The following is an 18,479-nucleotide window of genomic DNA, read 5'->3' on the forward strand; positions in this document are numbered from 1 at the left end:
TATTTACAAATACATGGATGAAATAGAAAGTCATTGGTTTTAAGAATTTGGAGGATTGAGTCGTTTTTGAGGGCATAGTTTGACTTTCATGAAGATTCCATAGGTGCTATAAAAGTTGATTAATGATTATAGCTGGTAATTTTTTATTTTTTTCTGCTGCCTGCCCACCTCCCTCCCCTTCTCTAGGCCTTTGCCCTAAGCTCCAGCCCCCGCACATCCAGCTCCCCTTTTGACATGGGGTTTCACTAAGTTGCTGTTTCCCAGGTTGGGCTTGAACTTGATCCTGTTATTTGGAAGTGGAAGACAGCCTGGATTGCTATTTTTTCTAATTCATTAGTCCTAAACAGAGGATACCTTATTTTGACTTGATAATTTTAATGTATATTTGTGTGACTGATGTTGAGGAAAATCCTAAAAGATTTGAGAATTTAGAGATGTGTGAGAATTTAATGTTAACATTATGAGCTGTATCGTTAAGTTCTATTGCTAAATCACGCTTGAAGTAGTTATGGCAAAGGCTGATACGTTTAGGAACAGTGACATAGGGATGTTTATAGAGTTAAACTTGTTGGAAAGCAAGAACCAGTGGAAACACTTGTCCACTGCAGCACATTTGACTGAAATTAGCAGAACAGCATTGTTCTTAGTGACACTAATGGAGGCCACAAATGAGGGTTGTCCTCAGAGCACAAAGATGACAGCATGTGCTGCAGACAGCTGATAGGGAAATGGCACAGGATAACTGGGGCTGGGGCACTGATGTTGTTCACGGTGTATTTGCAGACTCAGTGAGTAGATCTTCACAACAGAAACTTGTGAGGAAGTCTATCCATATGTGCCAGGCTTCCAATACTTAACAAGGACATGATAAATGATACGGATTTAGGGTTTTTTTTTTTTTTGGTACCAGGGATCGAACTCATGCTTGCAAGGCAGGTGCTTATGCTGCTGAGCTAAATCCCCGGCCCGATGACACAGATTTAAATAGTCCTACTTTTCAAGTGTCTTATTTGTCATTAGTGTTGAGGACAGTAGATACCACATATGGACCATACAGCTTTAAAATGTGTGTAGATATGGAAAAATTATGTTTCATATAGAATCTGATATCTCTATTTATGTGAAATTTCTTGAAATGCTGCTGTGCTTGCATGCTTAATGTATCAATAAATGATTAATGAGAATAATATAATACCTCATCTGATAAAGACCAAAGATTACTGGCAGTAACTAGAATCAGTACTGTTAAGAAATGTAAATAGCTAATGAATTGGTTAATGTTTGGCTCTGAGAGTATGTGTCATACAGAAAACTGAATATATGACAAAGCATTGAGATTTAACCTGGTTTGAAACTATTAGAGTTAGTGCCATGGGTAATAATTATTTCATGGTTTAAATGAATAAATATTAGGGCTGAAATTAGGCTAAAGATAAAAGTGAATGAGGTAAACCTTTGTAATGAGGGTGAGAGATATCTTCATATAAGTTAGTAGTTATTAGGAAAGGTAACATTATAATAATAAATGATAGAAGAGAATGTTTATTTTATAGATATGATTTAGCAGTTTTTTTTATACTTTCTCAGTGAAATTTTGAGCTGCTACTTGGTTCACAATTCAGTGTTTTGTTTAACTATAACAATGGCCTTAAACTAATTTTTGGCATAAACAACAGGAGAAAAGACATATAGTAGGATATTTTCTTATGTGAAGGATGGAATGTTAATGTGGTAGATACATTTCCCTCGGTGTTATAAGTAGCATACAGTACAGAGCTGTAATAGGCATGTCAAATTCTAGGAGCATCAAAGATCAGAGCCTTAAGTTTTTGGTAAGCTGTTGCCAGCCCTGTCAGATAGGCTAGCAGCTGGCTAGCCGAGCGTGCTCACCAGAGAAACTAGCGTTGGATCAAGATTCTGTGGCTTTCTTAAAGTAGTCATCTAACACGTCTGCTCACAGCCAGCATGAACCCTCAGAAGGAGGAAATCCCTCCTCCACACAGCTGTTGATAAGGATGGCCAGAGAGCAGAATCTGGTCAGATGGCACTGATCAGGAATTCACTTTAAGGCCAGGTATTTCTCTTCACTTATCTTCCCAAATAAGTACCTTAGAACATCTCATTTATTCTTCATAATTAGATGTAAGTGGGCAGCAGTCTAGCTGAATGTTTATGAGCGCAGGTTTGAGCTACTCTGAATGTGAATCCTACCTTTATGATGGTACGGAGTCACAGACTCTACCTTGTAAGTAAGACTGAGATATAATATGCTGAATGTCTGGCACACAGAAGGATTGTATGGTTATCATAGTATGTAACAGGGATAAATGCATCATTTGGTCTGTCATAAACTGCTGGATGAAAGCCACATCTTAAGTTGCCCTTCCTGAATATTCTAGATTCCTACACCCAGATTCCAAAAAAGGTAAGTGAATTGGGTTTTCTCAGATTCAGCTGCATGTCTACCACCGTTTTTGGAGCAATCACAGTGCATCACAGGGCAGGGCATTTATTGGGTTAGTCTTCTAGCCTCCCTCTCAATAAAACCTTTTATTTTTATAAGAATCCACTACTTGTCAAGTGGGCGCAGACTCCTACCTGTGACTGAATGACAGCGCTCAACTTCCGAAGCTGATCGCACCGGGACTCTTCCCTACCCGGGAGTCTCTTCTGCCAGTGCTCACTGCTCGTATCACCCACTACAGTCACTGCTGCGTCCCTGGGACTGAGCATGCTGTGTGAAGACAGTCCACTTTAAATCAAGTGAAGCCCAGAGAGGCAAACCAGCAGGCATGAGAGGTAAACACCTGGGGTCACTGTTCTAAGCAGGCTTGCTCTCGCTATCTTGAGCCCCTGAACAGAGTTGGGTTTCTGAACTTCTTTTTTCTATTAACCTGCTTTGACTTCTGTTTCTTCCACTGACAAAGACCTAACTACACTAGGACATGAAAACACTGAGTACTGTGGAAATGCCATTTCCTGGTTTGCATCTGGAATATCCCCTGAGAACCACGTTCAGAAGCTGGGCTTTTGGAAGGTGAATGATTGGATGACAGGGGCTCCACACTCTACTGATGAATCCATTGCCCAATATGCTGTTGGGGGGAGGGGGTGCCTGGTCAGAAGCGGGTCGCTGGCCTCTGTGACCTGGAGGGGCATCTCCCTCCCCAGCTCCTTGGCTGCCAGCCTCATGCCATCTTTCACCCCGGAGCTAGCCAGCTGGTCATAGATTTAGATCTTGAAACTTTGAGCCTAAATAAGCCTCTCCTTCTTTAAGCTGCTTGAGTTGGGTGTTGTGTCTCAGTAACAAGAAACTGACCAAGACAGGTGATGTGAATTCCTACATGATCTAAGGAAAGAGAAATTCAGGTAACCCTGGAAAAAAGCACAAAAACAATCCCAAAGGGAGAGTTCTAGTAAAGATGACTTTCACTCAGGACAGAGATTATGTGGCAGGAATAAAATAGGTCTCGTACATACTGTGTTCTACCACTGGGCTACACCACCAACCTAAAGTACATTTTAATAAGCCCTCGGTTGATTCCAATGTACACTACAAGTTGAAAACCACTGTTCCAGTCAATATTTCAATACATAACACACCTGTGGCTCCTTATCAAATTTCTGAAAAAACCCAAGTGTGAAATTTATGTCAACAATCCTAAACTCACAGGTGCACGGAAAGGAAACAAAGGATTATCTTTATTGACAGGAAAAATGTAGGGAAATTGACTGCAGAGAAGACATGGGTCACAGCTCTGAGGTGGGGACCATGTAAATAAGAAGAAATATTAACCGGGTCAAGTTTTCAAAATTTACAGGGAAAAAAAGCGACTTCCACTCTTCACAATTATTTCTCAAAAGGAAATATAACTGTGGAACTTTAAAAAAAAAATCTTCCATAATTAATGAACCTCTTCTTGGAGCTTAAATTTCTGTCTCACCAGCCTCCTCCTCATCCCTACACTATATATTTTAAATTTCTTAAGTCACATTTTTTTGGAATTCAAAGTTTTATGATTTAAGCAAAATTTGTAGGTGTATTTAGCCTGTGGCTTATACTTTGAGAAAAGCTCCTGTGGGCTGCTCCTTTTCAAATTCTGACTACCTTCTTTAAAATCACACTGGTTGGTGCTTAATTTAAAATGTAAAAAAGCAAATATGCTTGTAATGTACACATCTTCAGACCTACCTAATTATAAAATATGAATATTGCCCAACTCTTAAAATGTCTCTGGCTGTAATGTTATTAGATATATCAGAGCTGAATATAGTTACCCCACAAAGTGCTTCTCTTTAAGTCTTCCAGGGAAGCTCAACATAGTCTTCAGCAGTATTTTAATGTAATTCTGGGAGGTACTGAGTTAGATTTTGACATCCAATATTCTTAGGTCACAGGTTCTAGTTCATGGATCAAAGGAGTTTATTTTTTCATTTGCTACAAGGTAACTATATTGGTAATTTATATTCACATACAAACAGTAGGACAGAAAGCCATGTGGACTACACACAGTTGTTTTTGGGTATAGGTTTCTAATGAGGCCAGTGGCCAGATGATAGGCTGTCCAATCAGAAGTTAACAAATTTGGAGGCACACACTCTTCCCTAAAATCATCTGTCTTGTTTAGTATAACTAAAATTCAGTATCACACTCAAAGGGGGAAAATGGGCTGATGTTTCAATGCTCCCATTCAATAGACTATCTAAAATGTTGATCTATGACCCCTCAGTATATCCCAGGACTTGGACCTTCTTTACCCAATAAACATCACCACCTGTTTCTTTACACCCCACATAAGGATTTAAAGTGGTACGAAACAGAGGAGGCGTAACAAATGCATTTCCTTGTTTTCTTCCTGGCAAGTGAATAAGATGCTTGTTCACAGATGAATTATATTGTGTTTAAATCTGTTGGATGGTCTGAAATTAGGAAATACTGCATTCCTGTTGTCTCTGATTCTTTTAGGTCCCCAAAGAAGTGATAAAACAGGGCTAAATAGTAACTTATTTCACAAAGCTCATGTGATGACATTTACATTTAGTTCAGGCATAGTAAGGTGACCTGCAGCCAATCTGTATTTGCCACTATAATTTGCATATCTGCATTACTTGAGCACAAACCTGTGCAGGTAGGGTGAGTGGATCAGGATCAGTGACTGAGATGGAAGAATGCCTGGAAATCCAAGACCTGGGCTCTAGGTCAACATCTACTTTCTTACCATGACCTTGGGAAACTCCTAAAGTGCCCTAAGCTGCTTTCTTAGCAGAAAGAGTTAAGTAACTCTTCTGCAATACATGTACTGGGCTTTAAATGAAAAAAAAAAAAAAAGTTTCATAAAACTAAATCAGCTTAGTGAAAATCTTCGAAGAAAACAATCAGATTAAATTCAAGGACTATGAATCCTTTTTAATCTTCTAGCTTCCTCATTCATAAAGAAGGATTTGGCCCCCAACTAAAGAATTAAGGAAACTAAGTTATTTTTAAAAAAAATCATAATGAGCTATACCTTATACAGTTCTGTCAGTCAGTATCAAGAGTGATTATTCCAAAGGCTTAGGGATAGGGAACAATTTCAAATAACTTTTCCAAGGCATAGATATTAAGATAAAACCATTAAAAAATACAAACATTCATGAAAGAATAGTTACATAAATGAGATGAAAACACAAACCTGGCTTTGACTTATAACAGCTTAAGAAACAAAAGTAGACTTTAAATAGTTTCAATGAATCCACTTGCTTTATTGCAGTAACCTCTGTACAAAGCAGCAACTGCAATACTCAAGGTTAAAACATTAAAAAAAGCATTTATGTGACAGTCATAGTACAGCATTATCAAAATATTACATTTTCAAACTTAGTAGATAATCATCCACCAAAGCTCAAATCTTTAAATTATTTCCATAGACTTAAAAAAATGTAATGTCAGAAAAAGCAATATAAAAAGAATGTAATAGGAACCTAAAATACAAAGGAAACAATGTAACAAATAAATATTTGATTTAATTGTTAATCAGCTTAAAACTAACATTCTCACTTTCTCACCTATAGGAATAGTGAACTCAAATGCCATTATGTAATTATTTGTTTCCAAGTGGTCACCAATGATTAGAATTAAAAATTTGGCATTAAAATAATCAAAACTCAGCATAAAGTTGAATGAATAGCTTCAACACTAGCTAGCATCTTTTAAGAATTGTTGAAATTTTTAGAACACTACAACAACCTTGAAAATTTTTGACCTGGTGTCTAGTGTTAAGTGAAAGTGATGCATTTTTTTTTAAAGTGAAAAGTTTCTTACATTATTTCACAGACAGTATCACCCTCCCTGCATTATGAATATTTAGATATATTTATGTACTTTATTCACACGTGTATGATGCATAACATTTGGTTCCTGTAGTACAGATCACAATGATGTTTTCCTGAATGGAAAAAAAAACCCTTAAATAAAAATAAAATAGTAAGTGTACCTGTGCACATTTCAAGATAGCAGCACTCAGTCCATGCCCTATAACCATTAAAAAAAACTCACACATGGTATTGTTTACTGAATGACATTTCTACTCTTTCCTCCTAAACACTGCAAAACCTATAGTAACAAATGGAATAACGCTGTGAGTTATAATGTAGAAAAAAATTTAGAAAAATCTGTTATTTCACTTTAATATTTTGAATTAAAATGAGATCTCCAATTTATACTTATGCAGCAAAACTATTGCAGTATGGAAAATAATTTTTATAGATTTCCACCAAGATGTATGACAGTTTGTAAAATTCTCCATCACTGGAACTTATCAATAAATCATTAATCAAAATTTTAGATGAAATGCTTTCCATTTTGTAATGGAAGACAGTTGTAGAAGTTACATTCTGGCCTCCAAGGGCTGCTTTTGCTCTCCATGAAATCTATAATCTCTTGATCTGATAGTGAACATGTTTACAAAAATAGAAAAAAAAAATCAACAAACCACGATCACTGTAAGTAAAACACCAGCAACATAAATTTCATTATATAGACACATCCGTATGTGATATTTATATACATGTGTATATAAATACATGCACATACAGATATGTAGACAATAAATCCCTTGAAATGTTTTTAGGAAATCCTTAAATAAAAAAATGAAAAACTTCACATTAATAACTACATATAAAGCTTTTAGTAACAGTACATCTGCACTGTGAAAATTGTACTAGTAGACGATGATGTCAAACAGACGTTTCAAACATAGAAACTGGCAGTTTTCCTTAACACAAAAGTTTTAAAGTATTAAGAATGGATTAAATTTCAATGTTCAGAATAATCTGTTCAAACCTGAGTGTATTAAGACTAAGTGTACTTGAAAATTGAATGAATTAAGCCTAAAAACATTTCACTAAGAAACCAGTGGTCCATTTAACCATTTGATGAAACATTTTTTAATGATTTATAAACAATGGTACAGTATAGTGAAATTCCATATAGTGCTTATTTAAATAGTCTATTAAATAACATTGCTTTGTCTAAATTTCCTCCAGAAAAATCTCTTAGCATTTTTAAAAAGTCAGATTTGAAGAAAATTCCAAATTAGGATAAATATCTCTTAAAATAAATACAAATGATCTTGATTTTAATTTAAAGAATGACATATGATTTTTAAGCATACTAAATAAGAATACCAGGTAAATATTCCACCCTCCCTACTGTTTAAAAAAAAAAAAAAGACAGAACAGCCAAATGGAAGTTTAAAAAGGTAACCTGGACCTTTTTTTTCTAGTTCTATATTTACATACACTCATATAAACCTAACCTTGTGGTTCACTTTTTGGTTACCCCTCCCCTACTTTTATTCCATGTTGCATTAGCCCTAATTCTCACTTTTTATATCTAACAGATACTTCTACAAAACATAAGAAACATATAGCACTCAACACTAATTGGTCAATTGAAGATGAAAAGCAGGGCCCATTTTAAGGTAAAAGAGACTACAAATAAAAAGTATCTGAAGGCAAAGTTTGACATTCTACAAATTTATAAAAACAGGATATATGGATGAAATTTGGTTAGTTTCAGAAGGCACCTCAAGGCTAAAGGCTTTTTGTAATCCTTTCATCAATCAAAAAGAAATCACACTTTTATTGCTATTCAAGTAGCAAAGGAAAACTTTACTCTCATGAACTTCAGTCCAACGAGAATCACCATTCACAAAAATTGAAATATGGAATTGATTAAAACTGAAGTCTCCATACACATATCAATGGAGCAACTTTCCTGTGTGCTTTCAAATTAATGAAACAGTGAAAGAAAAGTCACAGTCTGCCATTGTAATGTTAACGTGTCACCGAAGATTTCAGTCACTTCATTCGGCACTGAGTACCGTTCTGGAGGGCAGTCTACTGTGCGGAACATTTAAGAATAGAAAGTAAGGACACTCTGATGGTTCCCACGAACCAGGAGGATTGGTGGGAGGTCCTTTGACAGAGCTTCTAGCCACGCCATGTAGAGAGCACTGGACACAGCACCCTTCCGTGCAACTGGGAGACTCCTGTGATCAAGAAGAGAGAACACCGCACCATGTTTTTAAGTTGAGAAAAAGAAAATGTGAAAAAAATACATACACTAAAGCACAATTAACCATCCTGGAAATGACTGTAACATTTCTGAGAGGAAAGTTCTGCGTTTAGAACAGACCTACCATGTGCTCATGTCACTACTCTCATGTTTCCAAATTAAAGCTGAAGATGTTTAAGTATCTGGTTACAAGGAGAGCAAATAAGCATTTCCATAAACTATAATACAAAAGCCACACCCACACCGAAATCTCCAGCTTCCTCTTCACAGGATTACATGTAATTCTTTAAGGGCAAAGGAACATTTGTATCAGAATTTGGAAAATAGAAGCTACTTAAGATAAATGACATTCAAATTTTATTTTTTTATCTTATTTCTGCGAGTTTTGACTCTTTATAGGTTATGTAGTAGAGACCAGTTATTCTGAGGTTTTTCCTCTAAATTTCTATGTGTTAACAGCTTCCAGTGTAGGTATTTGATCAACAGTAAAGCTTGAAAATTAATGGAACAATTAAGTATTTGTCAACTGAACTAACAATTTTTTGGTATGCTTTATTTATTATTTGACATGGTTTTGGAGGTCTGAGATTTTCTTACCAAAATACTGACACAAGCTTCAGCACTGAAAAAATTTGGGTTCAAGTAATATTTAGTTAATCTACTTCAGTAGAACAGCCAAAATAGCCATTAGCATTTCTGTTCAGTCCAAGGACATGTGGTCTGTAGGAAAAGACCTGGGAGATGGGGATTCACATAGGAATGCTGTTCCAATTGTAATCCTCTAAATAACTTCATGGGCAAGCTCTCAGGGCCCCTTATCTATCCCACATATGCTTCATGACTAGGCTACAGTATATCTATTGCTAAGAAATTCTGAAAGAATAAGGATAAACCAAAAAAATCTAACATAACCTATTATGATAAAAAATTGCTTAGACTCGTATGAGCTTAGGTGGTTTTAATTTTTTTCTCCAAAGTGATTTTTCCAGATGCTTAAAAGGCAAAGTGTATTTGACAGTTTGTTTTTTCCTTTTTCATAAATTACTAAGTCATTAATGAATGCTAAACAGGTAAGTACTTGGAAAAGGAATTAAAAGTATAGTACATTATCATAAAATGAATAGTCAAGGAAATCTTAATACAGATAGTACTTACATAACAATAATATTTGCTGTGCTTGAATGTTCCTTTAATAACTCATTTAACCTAATCTGCCGGTATGTCTGAAATGAAAACAAGACAAAAATCATTCCCAGACCACTTGAAAGTCAAGAGCCAGCTGAGACTGAGGCCGTAGCTCAATGGTAGAGTACATGAAGAGCATGTGCAAGGCCCTGACTTTGACCTCCAGCATCAAGAAAGCAGCTAGCAAAGTTCGTAAAATAGTAAACAGACAAAACAAACTGCAATAAATTTTTCAGCATAATACAAACACTTATCTGTTCTCCATTTAGAAAAGAAATGATTCTTTTTTTTTTTTTTTTTGGTACCGGGAATTGAACTCATGACCTTGTGTCTGCCAAGCAGGCACTTACACTGCTGAGCTAAATGCCTGGCCCTGAAATGATTCTTTCTATTCACATATGAATCCAACTTAAATTTGATTTAATTCACACAACTGGTTTTTCCAGTATCAAACTGGAGTCTTTGAAATTCTTCCCCCCCCCCCCCAAAGCACATGGAAGATGAATGACAAGGAAACAGAGATACCTTAGTCTTATAAAGTTCAAGCTCATTGTCTGTTATTCGCCACGGCTCATCTTCTTTCATTTTATCTGCAATGTCTTGTTCCTTGTCATCTTCATGAAGTCTGTATGGCTCAATCATCTCATCAAATGCTGCAATACTGGAGAGAATGAATGCTGACACTTAAATTACAATGAAGGTAGTGCTTCTGCTCTATTCTGTCCTCCACACCACAATTATACCAACCACTCTGGTAAGTTCTTTAGAAAACAGTCATTTGCAGTCTATAGACTTTAGACACTTAGAACTATAATGACAATAATAAAACTGAAATTAACGCAGATTTCCTCTTGGCTCCTTTAGCCACCTTTTCTCAGACTAAGTAAAGTGTAGCACAGTACCCAAATGACCCTTCTGAAACAGTCACACTGTGTGGGCTTGGGACACAGCTCAGCAGTAGAGTGCTCACACAGTATTGCAAAGGAGTTTCCTCCAAACAACAGGAGCTTTCACAATTCAAAGTACCAATAAATGAAAGTGATGTAAGAAAACATGAGAACCTTTTGAAGGGAGGAAAGGCAAACAGTTAAAATTTTGGAATTTCTGGATCCAAAAGTCTTACTACAACAATGACACTTTAACATCTGCTATTAGAGAACCTACTATCAGTTGGTTTCATATTAAAATGCAAAAATACTCAAGTCATTAAGTTCAATTATCTGTGTAGGCCATCCATAAAAGGGTTGAAAACCTGTACAGAACTTATCCAACAACTTACTTTTCTTTCTTTGGTTTGGTATTGATATCTCCGAGGACCATGATATCAGAGAAGTCTATTCGGAACTTGCTAAGCAAAGTAGCCATCCTAAATACAAATCAATAGCATTTAGATACATGAAAGGTGTATACAAATATTTTTATGCTACATAGGGTTGAATGTATGTAATTTGAAAAACATGGCTGGACTTGGTGGCACACGCCTGTAATCTCAGTACTCAGGGGCCGGAGGCAGGAGAATCCCTATGAGTTCAAGATATGGCTGGGGTATATAGTGAAACCTTATCTCAAAAACCAAAACAAAATAAACACAAGCATGGTTAATAGGAAAGCATTATGAGGTAAATTAATGAATACTGTTCATTCTCAGAGAAGATGTCTAAATTGCCTAAGACTACTACTGTTACATTCTTTTACTTTATGTGAATCTCTCCTTTGTACCTAATAATAAATGGGTAGACAGAGAAACACAATACTAAAATTTGAATGGCAACTACCTTTTAAAGCTAATTTTAGTTCAATTATATCAGTAAGAATATAGATTTAAGGAAAACTCAGTAAGTAGCTTTAAAATTATTTTTGGATTATTCTTTTCATAAGAATGTTTATCAGAAAACAGATGAGCTACATGTTTAACTACTAACTGCATTACTAAGATTTCTTGGGTATATCACTACTGAATATGAATGTTTACCTAGATGAATTTCGGCATCTATCTCCTAACAGTTTATAGTGCAACAGGTTACATATAATAAGGCCCACAAAAAATCAAATTTAGGAAAATAAATATAAGCCAGAAAGATATACATGGCATCAAGTATACAATGATTGAGAATGAAAACAATTAGGGCTGGATGGGGTGGTACATATCTGTAATCCCAGCACCTGGGACACTGAGGCAGGAGGATCCCTCCAAGTTCAAGGCCAGCCTGAACTTCATAATGAGACTCCATCTCAAAACAAAAAACAACAATAACCACAAACATGAAAGTAAACTATTAGGGGTGAGAGGAGGGACAGGGAGACAAGATAAAAACATAGGGCCTTATGTTCTGAAAAGCTACGCTGGGGTTTAAAGAACGGACTATTTAAACAGAGAAGGGTGACAGAGGGGAGCAAGTGATGACTGATATAGTGGACGAGAGAGACAGAGTGAGTGTCTAGCTTTTAGCTTACTGAACCTATACTGTGATAATGAAGTGCTACTATATTAATGCTCTTCCAATTTAAAATAAACTTACGCTCTCCGGTCATGGTCTATTCTGTTTATCTTTCCACCAATGAATACTCTGATCTTACATTCTTTCCATTTCTTCTTGGTAGTCAGAAGATAGGGTATCAATAATGTCAAACCTGAATTAAAGATAGGACAAATTATATACCAAAAGCTAATTTCTCAATCAGTAACTTTATATTCAAAGTAGTTGAATAAATGGCAGGGAATGAGGCATATTTACATCTTGGTATAATATAAACTTCTTCCATCATTCCTTAATTCAGTCAAAAAGCTATTGGACAGCCAGGCTTCAATAAGGAAAAAGCCTTCAACAGTATGGCTTTTTGAATAAAGCAGTGATATATAGGACAATAGCCTGGCAGTCAGGAAATTACTCTTAAACTGGAGGACTGAAAAATGAAATGAATCTATTTACATAGCTTTACATAGCTTCCAAGTAATCATCCATATCTGTAATTATAAAGAGAAGGAAAAGCAACTTTCCATTGGATAAATTTGCAGAAAAACAACTTACTCAAGGGTCAAAGTTAGCACTCTCAGTAATGATATAAGCCAGCACCACACGTTGCCCTGGGAAATGCAGGCTAAGCACTGCTTCTGTGAATACTGGTGCCCAAAATATGTAACCTGAAACTACTTATGATGAAACACCAGATACCATTCCAAACTGAGTGGCCGTCTACAGAAGGGTCTGTAATATAGTAAGATAAGTAATAAGGGGTAAACTCCAGAGCAATTTTTGCACTGAAGGACACTGAGAAGACAGACCAGCTTGTCCAAATCCAAGTTAGCGCTGCTGATGTTCGAGCACGCAGGTACAACCTGAACAGAGTTTAGGACAAGTAAAAAGTGTGTGCTGCTTCCACAGTACCAGTGTCCTATCTTTAATACATTTTAAATTATTTAAAACATTTGTCAGACATCTTACCTCCATCATCAAAAAGCCACCAGACATCAATAGTATTCTTTCCTTGTTTTTTCTGAAACTGTGTGCTAGCTTCAAGAAGCTTTTGGTCAGCTACATTTAAAGGTACAATAGGGCCTTTGGATTCTACAGGATAAGCAGAAAAACTAAAATGTATGGAAAGTAAATATTATGTCTCTTGCTTAATTTTTATAATTTTCTACTTTATATATTCAAGTATGTTTATAATGTAGATAGCTATATATGGCATTCGTCATAAAACTGCAAATTTCTATAATCTAAAGATACTTTAAAATAGCTACAGAGAAATATCACAGCTAAATTCATCTGAGGTATCTTGTCTAATGTCCAATATTTTGAAGTATTCTGATAAATGTAAGAGAATCACAAGTACCAATCAAAAATTATACTTGACTGCTAGATTTTGGTTTTCTGGAAAGCTAATTCAGGCTAAATGGTTAAATCAAATTTATACTTATTCTGTAAAAATACTTCTTTTCTGATCTGGTATCGCTATAATATAAAGTTCAAAATATATTTTTAAATAAAAAACTATCTAATAACATAAATGACAGAGGAAACTGGAGACATATGAATACAAGTACAATCATCACAGTGAAACCCTGGTCTGAGAAAAGAATGCTCTCATATTTATGTCTTTGTGTGTGTGTGTCCCCTTAGTATGTGGCCCATCTCTAAAGACATGTAACTACATCTTTCTCAGAACCACAGAAAGATGGTGGGAACTCCTCAGAAGCGAACCCATCTAGTGTAGGTCTCAAAGGACAATACCTCAAAGCAGTTCCCATCTACATTCCCAGGAATTAAAAAACAAAAACAAAAAAACACTGGTTCTGTGAACAAGGAAAATGACTATTATGAAAACCCTACACTAAGGTTTTAAAAGAAATCCACAAAACGAAATCTGACCACTCTTGCAAAACGTCTGTCATTCACTTCTCATGCTGCCAGGATGTATGTAAACATGACAAATGATTTTGCATGATGAAATCATGGCTACCAAACCACACTGCTCCGTAACTCTCACCTCTATCTCCTTTTCATAAAATTCATGTACGTTGACATGACTGTGTATCTCCCAAACGCAGCACAACTGTGAGAAATATTGTAATTTTTGAAATGAAAAATATATTAGTATCGAAATTGAGGAGTTGGCTGGGTAGAACTGATGGTAAAGAATGCAAGTGACACTGTAAATAAATGAACCTGTTTCAGTGTCCCTACTTATCTAAACCATGCAGCTTAAAATAAAAAAAAAATAATATTGACTTTCTGGATTTGAGTATTTTGGAACTATTAATGATTTAAAAGAATTTTTCTGGGACATACCACCTTGACTTCAGGAAAACTTCACTTTTTATTTGGACTAATAATTTTTCTAATCTGCATTTAAAGATAACTGTAACATCACCTCACCATGAAATAAAAACTAAGATAGAAAAAGAAAATAATAAGGTTGGAGATAAAAGTGTCAATAGTATGGAAAAAAGGATTAAAATAAAATGATGAAAAATGCCTGCCTTTTTTCAACAGTGGTTGAGTTGGAGTCTTGCCATCCTCTTCCTCATCTAGATTATGTTCAAAAAACACAAAATATTAAGTTAATTGTTTTTACATTATAACATAATGAAAATGTAAATAAGCACATTTATAACAAAACATAGTACAAAGCAACAGTCCATGAGAAATGATCAAGACTGAAGGTTAGTATTTTCTACACTGAATTTTCAAGATTTAAAAAGCAAACACATTTTAGATGCTACAGGGTAAATGATTAACATTCACCCTGAAATTTTATTCTTGTAGAATTATTCAAAATTACATTATTTTTTAAATTTTCATACTTGAAATCAGTTGAGAAAATGTCCAACTATAGCTTGTATAGCAGAAATGATTTAAATAAACTAATTTTATACATAATACATAAATTTTAAATGTGTTATTATATCACTGGGCAAATGACTGAAAAATAACTTTAGATGTATTTAATGGATAGCTGGTATTTATAAAAGCTAATTACCACTTGAAATATTAAGGAATTTTTTCAGAGACAGAAGTCTTCTGTTCTATATAAATGCCAAGTTATATACAAGTGTAAATAAATATATATATACATACATATACATATTCACTTATATTTAGTATTAATCTTTTTTTTTTTTTGGCACCGGGGATTGAACTCACAACCTTACGCTTGCCAGGCAGGCACTTATGCCACTGAGCTAAAATCCCAGCCCTGTATTTAGTACTAATCATTTTTTACCCCAAAGTTAACTGTTTCCTAACCCCATGTCTTTTGTCTCAATGTTAGCATATCTATCTCTTTCTCTCCTTCTTGGCACATAATCCTCCGAGTTGGATGACCGCTATACTATAGTGGAACCTCCTAGGGTTCCAGCACACTTCATATCCCATATCCCCTTCCTGGCTGTGTGAGCCTGAGCTGGTAACTTTGACTTTTCCTTTACAGAAAGGAAAGGGTTCACAGTACCTACCTCTTAAAGTTGTCACATGTAAGCACTGATGGAAAGAGCTCAGGGTTTGTCATAAAGCAAGTATTCAAAAGGTGTTCCTTCTGCCCCCTTGCACACTGTATGCCTCAATAATCAAGACAGATACAACTAAATACTGTGACTACATAATAATTACACAAGAATGTTTCTAATTTGGAATATTTTCCACATGTTTAAACTTCTCTGCAGAGCTGGTACATCCCTGTAATCCCAGCAACTGGGACTCTAAAGCAGGTGGAACACTGTAGGTTTAAAGCTAGCCTGGGGATATTAGCCTCAAAAACAAACAAGCAAACAAAATCCAAGACAAACTTTTCTACAATATATATGCTGATTTGAGAACAGACTAAATATAAGGCAAGCTAAAAATAAAGCTAATACTATGTCTGAGTGCTAATTTTTATTCATGTTATGGCAAATAATCAATTACATTGAATTTTATAGTGCTGAATATTACCATTCTCATAAAATAAATATTTAATATTATTTGCCCTTGATAATTAAAAGAAAATTACAACTACAGACATTCTGTATTCATTAGATGAGTTCAGAAAAGTCAAGGAAATCTTGGACATTTAAAAGTAATTAAAGGCATGTAGATTTTTACAACAAAAGATGAGCAATTAAATGTACTGAGCCAGTATCCTATTCTGTGAAATAGTAATTTCAAAACGTGACACTCATTAAGCTAATATATAGATAAAATTTACTAATACATGGGAGCACAGAGTAGCTGCCTGATAAATATTAATTCTTCCAACATGCCTTCATGCATTAATTCCTAACAGACTTTGTAGAGAAAAGATCGAGGATAAGGAAAACAAATGAACAGAAGAACAAACTAATAACAACAAAAAATCAGCAGGAAAAAATACAGACTGTATGTCATAAACTAAAATACATGTGGAAACATAAAGTTGTTACCAGAATCACTTAATAAGAGTTTGAGGCAAAACAAAAAGAATTATAATCAAGCCAGCAAAGCACTGAAAGGAAAAATGGTATCAATTACACTTTCAACAACAGCTCCTCTCAGAAACAAGGTATGTAAGAAGAAAAAGAATAAAAAGTCTTCAAGGCTTCCAAATAATCTAGAAGAGATAAACAGCACAGACGTGACTTATCAATTTCAGAAAAGGAATGGTAAAATTTTATAGAAATAAAAAATGCTATGGTTTGATGATTTACAGTGCAGATTTCTTTTTTATTGCATGTCAGCTGGAACAGGACAGATGGAGATACTAGTTTGAATAGAGGTAGGAGTGAGGGCGGGAGAGTAAGATTTGGAAGTCATCTCTTTTCCTTTCTTATAACGTACAGGCTTGTAGGTGAAATTTTCTGCAAGTATTATGAGATATGTTTTTCTAAAATCACACTCTTTCAAAGTTCAGATTTAATCTGTCTTTAAAGTATAAAAACATAAGACCACATCAATAAATAATTGGTATCATTTCTATTCCATGACCCACTCTAATACCTTGAAACAGTCCTTTTTTGTAGCCACTGTTGAACATCAAACTTTACCTGACCAACTAGAAGTAAGCAGTGTCAAGTTTGAGAAGAGATTACTTTATAAAGTACATTGTATATTAAAAATGATCTCTCACAATTTAAACACTGCCATTAATACAATTACTTATTTGAATTAATATTACCTTTATGTGTAACAGGCTTTTCACTAGACGCTTTGGAAGTATCGAAGTCTGATTTTTTACTATAGTCCACACTTAGTACCACATCCTTGGTGCCAGGAGATTTCTCTTGGGACGATAACAATTCTTCTGTAGACATAAAAGTATTTAAAACAGTATCTAAAATATTTCACCCCAAAGGTGTCATGAATTAATAATTGACATTTAAAAGCCAAGTGATACGTGAGTTTTCTTATGTGAACTGTGATAACCTGTTTAAAATGACTGTCCACTTAAATATGTCAGCCATAACTAAGAGGCTAAGATATTTGAATTAGGTGCTATGGAGTAAGCATGAGAGAAATTCATGTAACGGATTCTGGGTAACAAACGAATGACATATAGAATACAAAACAAAGCCTGCTCTCAAAATTAATTCTAAGTACAAACAATATGTAAAACATGGCCAATGTTCACAGGCATGGAAGAGGACAATAGACACAGTCTTTCTAACAAGTATACCACTTCATTTTTAAGTGGTTTCATTCCTTTTTGAGACAATTTTGAGTGTTTAACTTCTATACAACACTTATCGTATAGACATAACATGAATGTGGCAATGTATCGTTCATAATGCCTGTCCCTTATTTGTGTGAACGGAGAGAAACAACAGCAGACTGTTGGAGCCCACTGGCCAGCATTAAGGTAAGAGCTCATCAGGCTGGATCTCCCCTTAATCTTTACATAACACTACAAGGTGAACTCTTGTTTTAACACACAAAGAAACTGGGCCAGCAATTTACCAAACATTGCCAGGACACAAAACTAAAAAAGAAGACTAAGGTTTTCAAAGAGACAGCCTGGCTCCCTCCAGCACCTGTGGCCCTCTATGCTCTTCATTTTGATGCCATCCATACTCCTATATCCAAATCTTATTGATGAATGTTTTCAAAAATATTTCATGACTATAAATGATTTGAAAATGTTTTTAATATTTCAATTGCATTCAAACCTCAGTAAATGACAGAACTATAAAATTTACTGGCCAAACTATGATACTTCATTGAAAGAGAATACTACTTATGCAAAATTAAAAAGGATTAAGTCAGGTACTATAAACATCACTATTACA

The 18,479-nt window shown here is 35.1% G+C and overlaps 1 protein-coding gene across 3 annotated transcripts in view; it reads right to left on the bottom strand.

Moving 5' to 3' along the window:
- Positions 1–5,718: 5,718 nt before the first annotated feature.
- Positions 5,719–18,479, bottom strand: part of Slc12a2 (solute carrier family 12 member 2) — an 80,611-nt gene continuing 67,850 nt past the window's right edge. Inside the window, exons 20-27 of one of the 3 annotated variants that reach the window (XM_063232412.1) lie at positions 17,372–17,497; positions 14,724–14,771; positions 13,186–13,308; positions 12,262–12,373; positions 11,022–11,108; positions 10,268–10,403; positions 9,713–9,780; positions 5,719–8,531 (exon numbers count right to left, since the gene is read on the bottom strand). In XM_063232412.1, the coding sequence (XP_063088482.1) occupies positions 8,396–8,531; positions 9,713–9,780; positions 10,268–10,403; positions 11,022–11,108; positions 12,262–12,373; positions 13,186–13,308; positions 14,724–14,771; positions 17,372–17,497 (836 nt within the window). In that variant the 3' untranslated portion in view covers positions 5,719–8,395. Of the gene's footprint in view, positions 8,532–9,712; positions 9,781–10,267; positions 10,404–11,021; positions 11,109–12,261; positions 12,374–13,185; positions 13,309–14,230; positions 14,297–14,723; positions 14,772–17,371; positions 17,498–18,479 lie in introns of those variants that run through there. The other 2 variants (XM_063232413.1, XM_063232415.1) reach the window with 2 other exon arrangements.

Source organism: Cavia porcellus, unplaced genomic scaffold, assembly GCF_034190915.1.
Source record: "Cavia porcellus strain 051 isolate PalLab524CR breed Dunkin Hartley unplaced genomic scaffold, mCavPor4.1 scaffold_21, whole genome shotgun sequence".
NCBI lineage: Eukaryota > Metazoa > Chordata > Mammalia > Rodentia > Caviidae > Cavia > Cavia porcellus.